This window comes from Esox lucius, chromosome 13 (genome assembly GCF_011004845.1).
Source record: "Esox lucius isolate fEsoLuc1 chromosome 13, fEsoLuc1.pri, whole genome shotgun sequence".
Classification (NCBI taxonomy): Eukaryota; Metazoa; Chordata; class Actinopteri; order Esociformes; family Esocidae; genus Esox; species Esox lucius.
Genome location: NC_047581.1, coordinates 15,188,432 through 15,200,347, shown reverse-complemented (window position 1 = coordinate 15,200,347; position 11,916 = coordinate 15,188,432). Strand labels below are relative to the sequence as shown.

The 11,916-nt window shown below is 37.1% G+C and overlaps 1 protein-coding gene across 6 annotated transcripts; it reads right to left on the bottom strand.

The window, feature by feature from the left end:
- Positions 1 to 766: 766 nt before the first annotated feature.
- Positions 767 to 11,688, bottom strand: stx2b (syntaxin 2b). 6 transcript variants are annotated; one of them, XM_010895056.3, is made up of 11 exons: positions 11,352 to 11,688; positions 11,153 to 11,218; positions 10,967 to 11,066; positions 10,387 to 10,461; positions 9,795 to 9,868; positions 9,545 to 9,653; positions 6,996 to 7,069; positions 6,695 to 6,832; positions 6,473 to 6,583; positions 4,255 to 4,351; positions 2,397 to 2,482 (listed from the first exon to the last, which is right to left on the bottom strand). In XM_010895056.3, the coding sequence occupies exons 1-10, from the start codon at positions 11,379 to 11,381 to the stop codon at positions 4,256 to 4,258; spliced, it is 873 nt and encodes a 290-aa protein (XP_010893358.1). In that variant the 5' UTR covers positions 11,382 to 11,688; the 3' UTR covers positions 2,397 to 2,482; position 4,255. The 6 variants fall into 6 exon arrangements, with proteins under 6 accessions (XP_010893359.1, XP_019907774.1, XP_010893358.1 ...); XM_010895055.4 differs by lacking the exon at positions 2,397 to 2,482 and adding an exon at positions 2,488 to 2,569; XM_020052216.3 differs by lacking the exon at positions 2,397 to 2,482 and adding an exon at positions 5,648 to 5,699 and having other exon boundaries at positions 4,301 to 4,351.
- Between the last annotated feature and the right edge of the window lie 228 nt (positions 11,689 to 11,916).

Genomic DNA, 11,916 nt, shown 5'->3' with positions numbered 1-11,916 from the left:
TGATGTAAATGCCATTTATTTACCATGGCTTTTGTAGAATTTTACCGAGACTTGTCTTTAGATGAACCTCTTTGAAGTTTGCCATGACCCATTTCAAGGCAGAGAAGTACATTCTGTCTGGGGATCTGCCTCCACTTCCTGATTACACAGAAGTCAGCTCTTTGTGGAGACTGATCATTAGGCTAGAAGTAAACATTGCATTATTTTCTCTGTTTTCTCAGCCATTTGCATTTTCATCAGCAACAAACAATTACTGTCAGCAAATGGAAAAGATCCATAATATTACATCTTTCATAATCAAGGGCAGGTGATAAATGAATATTGGTTTTGTCATATGGTATAAAAATAACAGTGTACAGTATATTCTATATGTGTGCTGATGTATGTCTTTAAATCTAGTTGACAAGAGTGCAATCTAACTCTAAAACATGTATCTGGACCATTCCACAGTAATGATGAGGTAATGTGGTAGTAATGTATAGATGCAAATCTTGATATCTGAGTAATTTCTTTTTAAAGGTTTCTTTATATTTTGAGACATTTGATAAAGGATAAAGTGTACACCCAAATCTTTTTTTCACTTAAAATGCATGCCAAACAAACCAATGATTGCGGAGTTAAACATACCATATTTACACTACATACTACTACAACTACATTTTATAATCTCCACAGAAGACACACGAACAGATTTAGTACACTGCAGATGTAAAGTTACATAGCAAAATGATGGTAAAACCTCCTTCAGATTAGATTTAAAAGATGCTTGCAGAAAGAATCACATGACACATTGAAAATATAGTTGGGCTATTTTATCACAGAAATCCACTTTACACTAACCCACAGTACAGAGAAATGAATAATTATTGGCATCAATGTCATTCTCTTCATGGTAAAGTATCCTAAATAGGACAAAGGTATGAATATGCAAGCTTCCAGACACTGGATATTATTGTAATGAACGCCGCCCACAAAAAAGACAGAATTTGGTTGGGCCAAATCTGAACAATTCAAAGGCATATACTGTACATGTCACACGTTAATACATCAAAGTACAGCTCAGTATTGTTTGTTGCAAAGTACAGCTTCTGTACACTACCACAACAAACAGTAGATTTCAGTAGTGTGGTCCGATAAAGTACTGAACAGTACAGTACGTAGTACAGTAGAACTGACTGAAATATTGACCAGAAAAACTGAGTTCAGTAAAGTACAGTACTGTAGAGTACAATAGAGTAGGGTGGTCAGTATTGCAGTTAATTGGTAATCACTGTACAGTTCAGTCAGTATAACAGAGTTGAGTATAGTGCAATACAAAACAGTAGAAAAAGTGCAATATAGTACAGTAAAGTACAGTGCAGTATAATATATTTCTACATAGTGCTATATTGTACTTAAGGATGCTGCCTGGTCACAGTAAATAAAATACAGGAAAGAAAGGAGTCATGTGGTTAGATTCTAGTTAGATCCAAGGGTGGACACGGAGAGAGAGGAGTAGCCTAGGCTGTTTTCACACATGCATTGACCACCAGATAACAGAACGAGTTTAACGTAACAGTATGTTCGTGGAAGGGAGGGCTATAGCAGGTGACTGTGGTTTGTGACGACTATACTTCAAGTAAATTCAATATACATTTTGAATCAGAATGTTGAGTTTTAATCAAATAATGAATTACTTATTTCTAATATTTAGGATATAATATTTTAATATATACAATCTACTCAAGTAGTACCTACATATATATATGTATATATATATATTATCTTAAACTGAAATGATAAGGTAAAAATCATGTTGATAAGTCATCATATTCATTGTTTATATGGTATATACAATATTTCCGACTTTGTTGTGCAGTGATGATCTTAATACAAAAATGACATACGTTTCTGAAATTACACACTAAAAAGATGTCAGAGTGTGTATTACAAAATCTGTTCATTCAAAGTGATGAGTGCAGCAAAAACAAGTCACAATCATTGCTTCCTAAAAGTGAAATGGTTTCCAATATAATATTTAAATGAGAGTATAAAATAGTACTTAAGAACTATAGATATAGTCACAAAGCAAAAAGTTACACAGACTTAAAGAGTAGTAAAGACACATCTATTAATCTGTGTGTGTGTGTGTGTGTGTGTGTAGTTATCACATGGCAGTCATTGTCGACGTGTACCTTCTGTCAGTCATGTTCTCTTAGACACTTTATTCGGGTTAGTAGCAGGAACATAAAAAGAAACTGGTGGGAGGAAGTACCCAGGGCTCTGTCAGATTGTGTAGGCCTATTACATGGTCATTAGATGATGTCAAGTGGTTTAATAGTGTAATTGTATGATAGAGATCAATGGCTCTACTGCGCTCTAAGAAGATAAGTGTCCATCTTGGTATTGTAGGAGTAGTTTAATGTTGTGCAGGGTTGGATGACTGGTACTTGGCTCCATGAGAAACTGCTGTTGAGTTTTCTGTTGTTCTGACCTGGGCCCCCTTCAAAGTTCAGACAAAACTTATTACTAAGGTGATGACTACTATGAGGAGAACCAGTGCCATACAAATGGCAATCCAGAACAATTTCTGTGCATGAAAAGAAAAGAAAAATAATATCATATCAGAAAAGCTCAATCCCTTTTCATCCATTTTCATGGGGTGTACAATATTATTGTAGCATTAGCCTTAGAATTATAGGTGCCTAAAATCCCCAGCTAACTTTTCCAAGTCAAAAGATTTCCTCCAGAAACCACTCTGAAAGGGTCTCAGAATAACCTCTGTGCAAAAGTTCAAACAATAACCTTTTTAAGGTGGAAAATGGTTACATTTTGAACCTTGTGTGTAATATACTGTAGGCAGATTATCAGAAGATTAGAGCAGTGGCTTACTGGAGACTTGGTTTTCAGATAATTAATTTTAGTTTTTTATGTTTGGTTAGTTATCATATTGATTGAATAATAATGTTTGAAAATGACTAACATATTCACACTTTATTCATCTATATACAGTGGATATAAAAAGTCTACTCACCCCTGTTAAAATGCCAGGTTTTTGTGATGTAAAGAATGAGACAAAGATAAATCATGTCAGAACTTTTCCCACCTTGAATGTGACCTATAACGGGAACAATTAAATTTAAAAACAAACTGATATTTTAAAAACCTGGTATTTTAACAGGGGTGTGCAGACTTTTTATATCCACTGTATATGGTATGGATCATCTCATTTGTTAAGCACCATGTCCACTGTATATACAGGATGTATCACCTCATATGTTAAGCACCTTATTAATTTGAATGAACAGTATGTATAACGTCATACGGTTAGCACAGTATGCATCTAATTTGTAGAAACTATTTTCTTGGGTATAGTTTTTTGCTTTAGTGCCGTCTAAGGTATAGTGTTGCTCTGCAATCTTTATCCCTTTGTGCCAGGTCGTAATTGCAAAATGTATTTCTAAACTTAACTATGGAGCAAGACATGGATTTCCACGACAGTTTATTTTGTGACTGGCCAGTAAGTTTACATTATCATTACATTAAATTTAAAAAATATATTCTAATCTACAAAACAAAAAAAGATGAAAACCAACTGTTAGTAGATAGCTAGATCAATAATATTTTGTCCCATGTGCAATTTCCCAAGTTTAACACTTGTTCCATGAGAAAAGGTGAACAGAGAATAGATAAACATATCCATAGTGCAAGTGTCTATTTTGAAAGGGACTAATAAATGATCTAGCTCTGAAATCTAATTGTTGTAAAAAAAAAAAAGCATTACTATATTAAATGATGATGTATAGTAAGAAAGTGGTAATTAGTCAACCTTTTGGATTTGCAATGGCTCTTGGTGAACACCTCTTTAAGCCTCACTGAGGCTACATTCAGGCTACAAAACAGTGTTTTCAACCTTAAAGGGAAAGCAAAAACATTGAAAATCTGTAAAATGTATGTTGATCTGTTTGACAAAGGGATTCAGGTGGAGCAACAGGGACCCTTACATCACCAAGATAAACGGGATCTCTGTGAAAAAAGTCTCCTTAAAATGTAATGTCATTACAATGGAATGTATTCATAGAAATTACATTTACTTTATCGTTTGGTGAAAGCCACATTTCTACCAAGCAATGTCTTCAGTCCAGGGTTTCTCCAGGAACTCCTCAACTAAACGTTATGTAAATATGAACCAATAACTAGCAATGATTCCTTAAAGATCTTCAAAGATTCATTGAGCCACCACCAGTAATTCTACGAGTGAAAAGCAGTATTTACCTCATACAGGGGATTGGGTTAGTCCAACAGACAGGCCAACAATAAGTGCAATGACAGCAAGCACAATCAACACAGCAAAGGTAAGGAGGAGGAGTTTCTGCAGAAGACAGAAACAAAGAGGTTAGATTAGGTTAATAGTAATAGACAGGTTATTAGCTCAAGTTAACAGTGAGTCACCCAAAACATACTATACTGATCTGAGTTCAACTTTAAAGTAAATGTGATGTGTCATAGGCATATTCACAATATACAGTGCATTCGGAAGTATTCAGACCCTTTCACTTTTTCCACAAAGCAAAAACAGGTTTTAGAATGTTTTGTAAATGTAATGGAAAAGGAATAAGCAATGCCTGGTTTCCCCCAGATGTGATGCTTGTCATCAGGCCAAATAGTGCTTTCTTGGTTTCATCAGACCAGAGAATCTTTCTCATGGTCTGAGAGTCCGTTTGATGCATTTTTGCAAACTGTAGGTGTTCATGTGCCTTTTACCGAAGAGTAGCTTCAATTGGACCACTCTACCATCAAGGCCTAATAATCATGGAGTGCTACAGAGGTTGTCGTTCTGGAAGGTTCTCCCATCTCCACGCAGAGCTCTGTCAGTGACCGTTGGGCACTTGGTCACCTCACTGACCAAGGCACTCCTCCCCTCGTGGACCCTCAATTCTGCAGAGATTACATGGTACCCTTCCCCAGATCTGTGCCTTGACACAATCCTGTCTCGGTGCACTACGGAAAATAGCCTTGGTTTTTGCTCTGACAAGCACTATCAACTGTGGGACCTTATATTGACAGGTGTGGGACTGTCCAAATAAAGTCAAATAAATTGAATGTATAATACATGGACTCCTATCAAGCTGGAGAAATATCTCAATGATGATCAATGGAAACAGGATGTCCCTGAACTCCATTTCGAGTGTCACAGAAAAGGGTCTGAATACTTATGTAATAGGGATATTTCTGGTTTTTAAATTTTCTAAAAAACAGTTTTTACTTTGCGATTATGGAATGTTGTGTGTAGAATGACGAGGGAATTATATTAAATCCATTTTAGATTAAGGCTGTGACGTAAAACAAAATGTGAAAAAATTGAAGTGATCTAAATACTTTCTAGCAATTTAAAAAGTATTATTAAAACGAAAATTATAATCGCAGCATAATATGACTCAACTCGAGAAAATGCAAGAAACTATGTACTCAGGAGTACCAAAATATAATTTGGATGAACTGTCAGCAACTAAAATCAAAATGCAAAAATAAAATAAAAAGTCCATAGTCGTAGTTGTGTAGGGAGTGTGCGTTAAGGAAGGCAGCCTTTTAAGACAATGCATTGCTTCACTGCAACTCGAGATCTTGCCCTAGTCACGGCATGCCGACTGTGCACTGAAGTCCCCACAAATTGGCCTGTCAGAATGTCTTTTGGAGGACCTTCTTCAACTCTACCAAGCCTGCAAGGCAAAGCCACAGTCACGAATTGGACCCCACAAAGTTGTGGAAGGAAAAAGGAGGAAATTGTGCTCTTGTTCTAAAAATATCTATGCTTCAAAGAGATTGTTACTATTTGGGGATTTTGTTGAAAATCATTCAGTAACAAATTGTGTCATATGTTGCACATTTCTTTATTTTTACAACAATTACTCCAAATGGCATTTTGGCACTTCTGAGCCCAATACCTTCTTAAACATCAGCTCCTTAAAACTCTAAGTCTACCAATAAGGGAGATATGAGTCAAATAATGTAGTGTTTATACACATCCTCTGTATATTATTGTAAATATGCTTCAGACACCAGATTAGATATGTCATGCCATTGAGACTGATGCTTGGCTTTCCCACCTAGCTTAAATGTAAAATGTTGCTCTGGATAAGAGTGACCCCTAAATGCCAAAAATATCAATGTAAATGTAATTTGCTCTGGATTTAAAATTGTATGAATATATAATACAAAAATAATATTATTCTTTCTACTTGTTTTTGACCATTACAACCAAAACATAGTATGTCTTTAACTTAATGCACTGCTTTTTAAATGGAAATTTATTTTGGGCCAAATGTGAACGAATTATAAAATGTTGATTCATGGTGAATAATTAGAGAACCTGATGAGATTAATTGCTTTTCATTATCTGAATCGTTGCACTGGTTAAAAGAGCCTAACTTGAGTAGCATTATCCAGTGTTCTTAGCAGAAACGCCTTGTGACATTCATTTTGAGACACTTACCCTTCGTGATTTTCTCTGGTATCTCACAGCTTTTTTGGTCTCCTCTTTGGCACGACCTATGTATTCAACAGCGTTGGAGACATTCTTCTCTATGTTGTTGACCATATCCCCCTTTTAAACGTCCAAGTGAATTAAAAGTCCAAGTGAATTCCATATAGTATGACAAAAAAACAAAAACAGAACCAGTCATATTCAGGATAGCTATTCACGCCCCTACAATACCTGATTTTCTACCAGCATGGCCATGTCCATAAACACGGCATGGAGCTCCATGATACTGGACTCCAGGCGGATGATATCTTGGTGCCGAGACTCAATTTCATTCAAGGCCTGGCGTGTGATCTGAGAGTCAGAGATGATCTGAGGGCATTTACACAGAATGATGATGATCTAGTTAGAACCACAAACAGCATTATATCAGTGTCCTTGATAGTGCTGGTAGTCTCAATTGTCCTGAGAAAAGAACAGAATAGATGGGGGAAATCAGAATTAGAGAAAGGCTGGAGATTGTGGAGGTACTTACATCAGACGTGAAAATGGATGGGTTGCCACTCTCCAGCATGTCCTCCAGTTCCTCATCGCTTGTCACTCTCCCAGCTATAACCAGGAAATAAAATACTTTTACAAGTTCTGGTGAAAGCTGAATAAACATCAGCAGAAAGAAAAATAAATATTCTCTTGCCTCCATTCCATGGGGAGTATAGTCTCTTTAGTCACAGGCTGTGTTATGATCTAGGGCTATTCCTCAGAGAGACCTTTAGCTCAAGACTTCCTGACATTATCAAACCTAAGGTGGCTTACAAACAACCAGTGATCAGTGTTTCAACTAGGATGTTTCCCACCAGCGGCGGTAAAGCAGCAATTTCCATAGTAATTGTTCTAACGCTGGTTTTAAACATCTTTGAAACTAGACTATAGGTAAGTACAATAATTATTGTTGACCATTGGTTGTAAAAGTGCCGCTGTCGTGGCAAAACGGGTCCCCGTGAAATGCTGTACTACTTCATGTATGTGCCGATGTGTGCCCATTTGGCATTAAAGCACACACTTATAAACATATTACAAATCCAGACAGAAATACTAACAAACCCGGACTGGACTAACCATAAAAAAAGGCATTTCAGCAAAACAACATAAATGTACCCCTTCCACCCCTGGTCATGTGAGCAGCTCCTCCAATCCAAAGGCACATATAGAGGAGTCACGCAGGCTTCTGAGCCCCCAGTTTCCTTGGCAACACTAACACAGGTAGGCCAGGTGTATGTCTCCTGTGTCAGAATCCTCTTAGAGTGTGCAGAGGTAAAGGGCCTCATTAGGACTATCCTAAGGGAAGGCAGGGGCTACAGCTCATGTTATCATCAGTTATTTGTAGATGTGACTGTATTATACAGTAGTATTCATTTTTATTGGCTACATTTTTAGGTGTACTGCATTCTTTACTGTTTTCTTTTTTGCGGACATTACTGTAGTACACTTCAGCAGTAAGACACAAAGGGGTGTTGCTATTGCCAATATACCTTGGCAAGAGCTGTACTAATCCAAGACATTATTTATGTATGTACACACACACAAACATGTGTATATATATAGTGTCCTACATAATTATTGCCACCCTAGGTACATCTGGGATAAAATGTAATTGTTATTTTTCACCTTGACCAATATATGATGAATCCAACCGTTAATGGAGTGAAAATTGTTCAGAGAAGAAAAGCAGTTGTCACTGTGGTTGAGACCATTCCTCCATACAGAAACTCTCCAGATCCTTCAAAATCCTTGTTCCTCACTTGTGGACACTTCTCTTAAGATCATCCACATATTTTCAATGGGATTTAGGTCAGGGGACTGTGATGCTATTGCAATGGCTTGATTCTATGGTCAATGAACCATTTTCATGTGGATTTGGAGGTATGCTTTGGATTGCTGCCCTACTGGATGACCCAACAACAACCCAGTTTTAGCCTTTTTGCAGAAACAAACAGGTTTTGGCATAACATCTCCTGTTACTATGTTAGGATTACAGTGTTTTCTGCACGACCATGGAGCTTTTTACGTCAAACCCACCTCTGGTGTTTGTTGCCAAAAAGCTTAATTTGTGAAGGTCATCAAACTTTTCTCTCATTTTGTTTGTTCTCTGGCCGTTTCCAAGTCGATTGATGACTAAGGGACTTTAGTCTGTGTGTCACCTCATATTTATACCCCAATGAAACAGGATGTTGTGAATGAGTTCCCAAAGACTCAGATGAACTTTAATATGTCAAATCTTAATCAGAATACATACATCAATTAGATTTTTTTTCTTGTGGCATTCATGTTTTTAGTTTTTTTCTTTTAACAACTTTCACTAAATTAAAAATTAGATTCATATAAATTTTTTGAGTTCAAGTTCTTTTTTCACAGCCTTTCTGTTAATATTTACCTAGGGTGCCTATAATTCTGGAGTGTAATATAATCTAATACCTGAGGTATTATATCTATTATAAACTGGTTACCAACTTAGTTTGAATAATAAACCATCAAGTTTATGATGTAGTATTCACTATTGTATTTTTGTTTTATTATCTTTGATATAGAAGTAGGGTCTTGTTTCTTGAGAAAACCCAGTGGAGCAATATTTTCCAGGTAAGACTGGAGTCTGAACAGCTAGTTATAAGAACCTGCAATTTTCTATACATTTAAATTGAGCACGTCACTTGGTATGTTTGTTTTCAAAGAGTATTTGTAACTTTCGCCTGATGGGCGGTAAAAGAGCGGTTACCAAGTTCAATACTAAGGCTTGACAGCTAAATAAATTGTCTCCTGCTCCAGTCTCTAGCTATGAATTTGGTTTGCCAACTTGCTGGCTTTAGATGGCTAACTTGCAAAAATCAAGCTTCTTGATTACAGTCAGTGTTTATACTGGGCCAGGTTAGCGTATAAATCCTGTTATGCAATAATGAGGATAATGTAGGATTTGTTTTAATCACGATAAACAGTGTAGCCTATGTGTTATTATGGTGCCTAGGTGTGGTCCTTGACTTTTTCCATCTTCCTGTCTGCCCTGCTGCTGGCCCAGGACAGTTTGTCACTTACTTATCTCCAGCTGTCTCTGGATCCTTCCTTTGCTTCTCTCCCTAAACGACACTTGAGTCTCGTTGTACTGAGTCATGACCTCCACAAACTTCCTGGAGAGCACTGTGTACTGTAAAGGTGGAGCAGGCAAAAGGCAAGAAGGAAGATTGAGAATTCCAACCACAGGATAAAAATTGAAAAGCTGTAATTGTTCAAAGTGTGAGATGGAAAACGACCCTGTGAACACACGGTCCCTGGGAGGGGTCCTGACCTGGGTTTTCTGAATGCGGAAATCAACTGAGGCCCTGTTAGAGACATCTTCCTTGGGTAGGGATTGCTCCATAGCTGAAAATGAAGAAAAGTGATTGAAATGGCCATGATAATACATATGATAGACCTTCCACATCTGCCACATACTAATGAGGGTTGGGGGATTGAAACACTTACATATCAGGATATTATTTATGACCATATATTTTATAATATCTTTATGACAACATTGAACCAAAACTACAGGATTTTTTCCTTCTTGGTTTGTTCTTATTCTTGTTTTCATATATGAAGCCAAATCATTTTCAGCACTATTACTTACATGTCTAAACTAAACTTGTTTAAACATGGCTTTCTCTTGTCACACTTCAGCAGGAATATGTTGAGCAAAGCAATATATTTGGTATGTAGAATCAAAAACCACGATACATATGATATGGGCACCTAGATGTTCGGTCACAGCAGTTTCCAGCCCTGCTACCACTGACACCAAAGAGCATTTGTGATGAGGTATTAGATTCAGTCACACCAATGACATACTGACATCAACAAAATATGAAGCAATAAAGTACTGTATGGGGTTTTAAACTTACATTTTAGCTTAACTCGCACTGAATTGGCATTGGTTTTGATGTCGCTGGTCAACTGGACAAGTTCGTCCTTTGCCTCTTCAGGAGAAAAACCGACAAATAAAATATCATTGAATTTGTGGCACCAAACACCCTCCGCCATTCCCAGTAGTATTAGAAAAAGGTTGATGCTATGTCAGTCTGCGGGTAATATTGATGCTACAGTGATACATTATACAGTCAACTGATGGCCTTTGTCATGTCTTAATTAGCTTCTCATGCCTATAGCCTCCATAGTGGATCAACTCTGAACAAGCACAGCGATTGACAAGGAAAGCAGCTCTATTGAGTCATGAGTGTTGTTTCCTTAGGCTGGACTATGATAATAGAGAATGTAAGTTGTTGTTATATTCTCATTATAATTACTTCAAAAGTAATTTAATAATGGCAAGGTTTTAATGAAAGACATCAAAATTCATATTTTGTAGTACTGATAAAATGAATGCTCATTAAAAAATATGTGAGGAGCAACAGCATAAATCTCCAATCGCCACCAGATGTAACCGATATGACACTCGTTTTTTACTATGGTAATCAAACTTACTCTCATCTGGATTGGGTGCAGACAACATCATGCCATGCTTCTTCCTCACCTCCTCCACTCCAGAAGATATCTTATCAATGAGTCCCCTAATATCTTCCACCTGTGTCAGGCACACGGTATTTTTAATATTATTTCACTATACGAAGTATTTTACCGTAACCGTACTAACTGAACCACTATACTTACCCTTCGGAAAAAGACTTCCATATATCCATCCTTTTCAACTGTGACATCCTCATCTTGTGTCTTGCTCTGTCAAGTCAAACAGAAAGTAAAGTACTTATGCTTGTGAGACGCAGCTATGTTTCTTTAAGCCATTAATAGATAAAACAGCATAGAAATCTAAATGTATGTCTAACATGCGACATTTTCGCAGGATACTTACTGCGGTTAATTCTCCCAACCGGTCCTTCATCACGTACGATGCGTTTTTTACAACTAATGTTCTGTACTGTACTGTAGCTATACAAATCAACCCCCTCTCAACTCCATCTCAGCTTGTTCGAGTACTAGAGGAATAAGTTGGCTTTTCTTGTTAGCTTGCTACGCATAACTAAGTTTGCAGACAATCAACCTCAATATATATAGCTAGTAAGTTTTATTTTATTTCAACCATTACCTTAGAACGCGTTGTCTCCTTATAATTATTATCTATAAAAGTCAATGTTAACCAATTACCAACATTTCCCGTTTGTTAAGGCATCATACTCCACAACCTCTTAGCGAGCTTGTTGGGTAATGGGATACGCCTGTCTTCGCCGAGAGGCGGTGTAGGAGGCGAGACTCGCACCAAACAGTTCATTAGTTATTCAGTTGTTGTTCAGGATATTGGCCACACAACGGCGCTATTAACTTACATACAGTGTTCCGTGTGGTTACAAGCATTATTCATCTTTATAGATGGCTCTGCGTGAGTGATTTCTACCTCTTCTCTCCCAGTGTCCTTGATG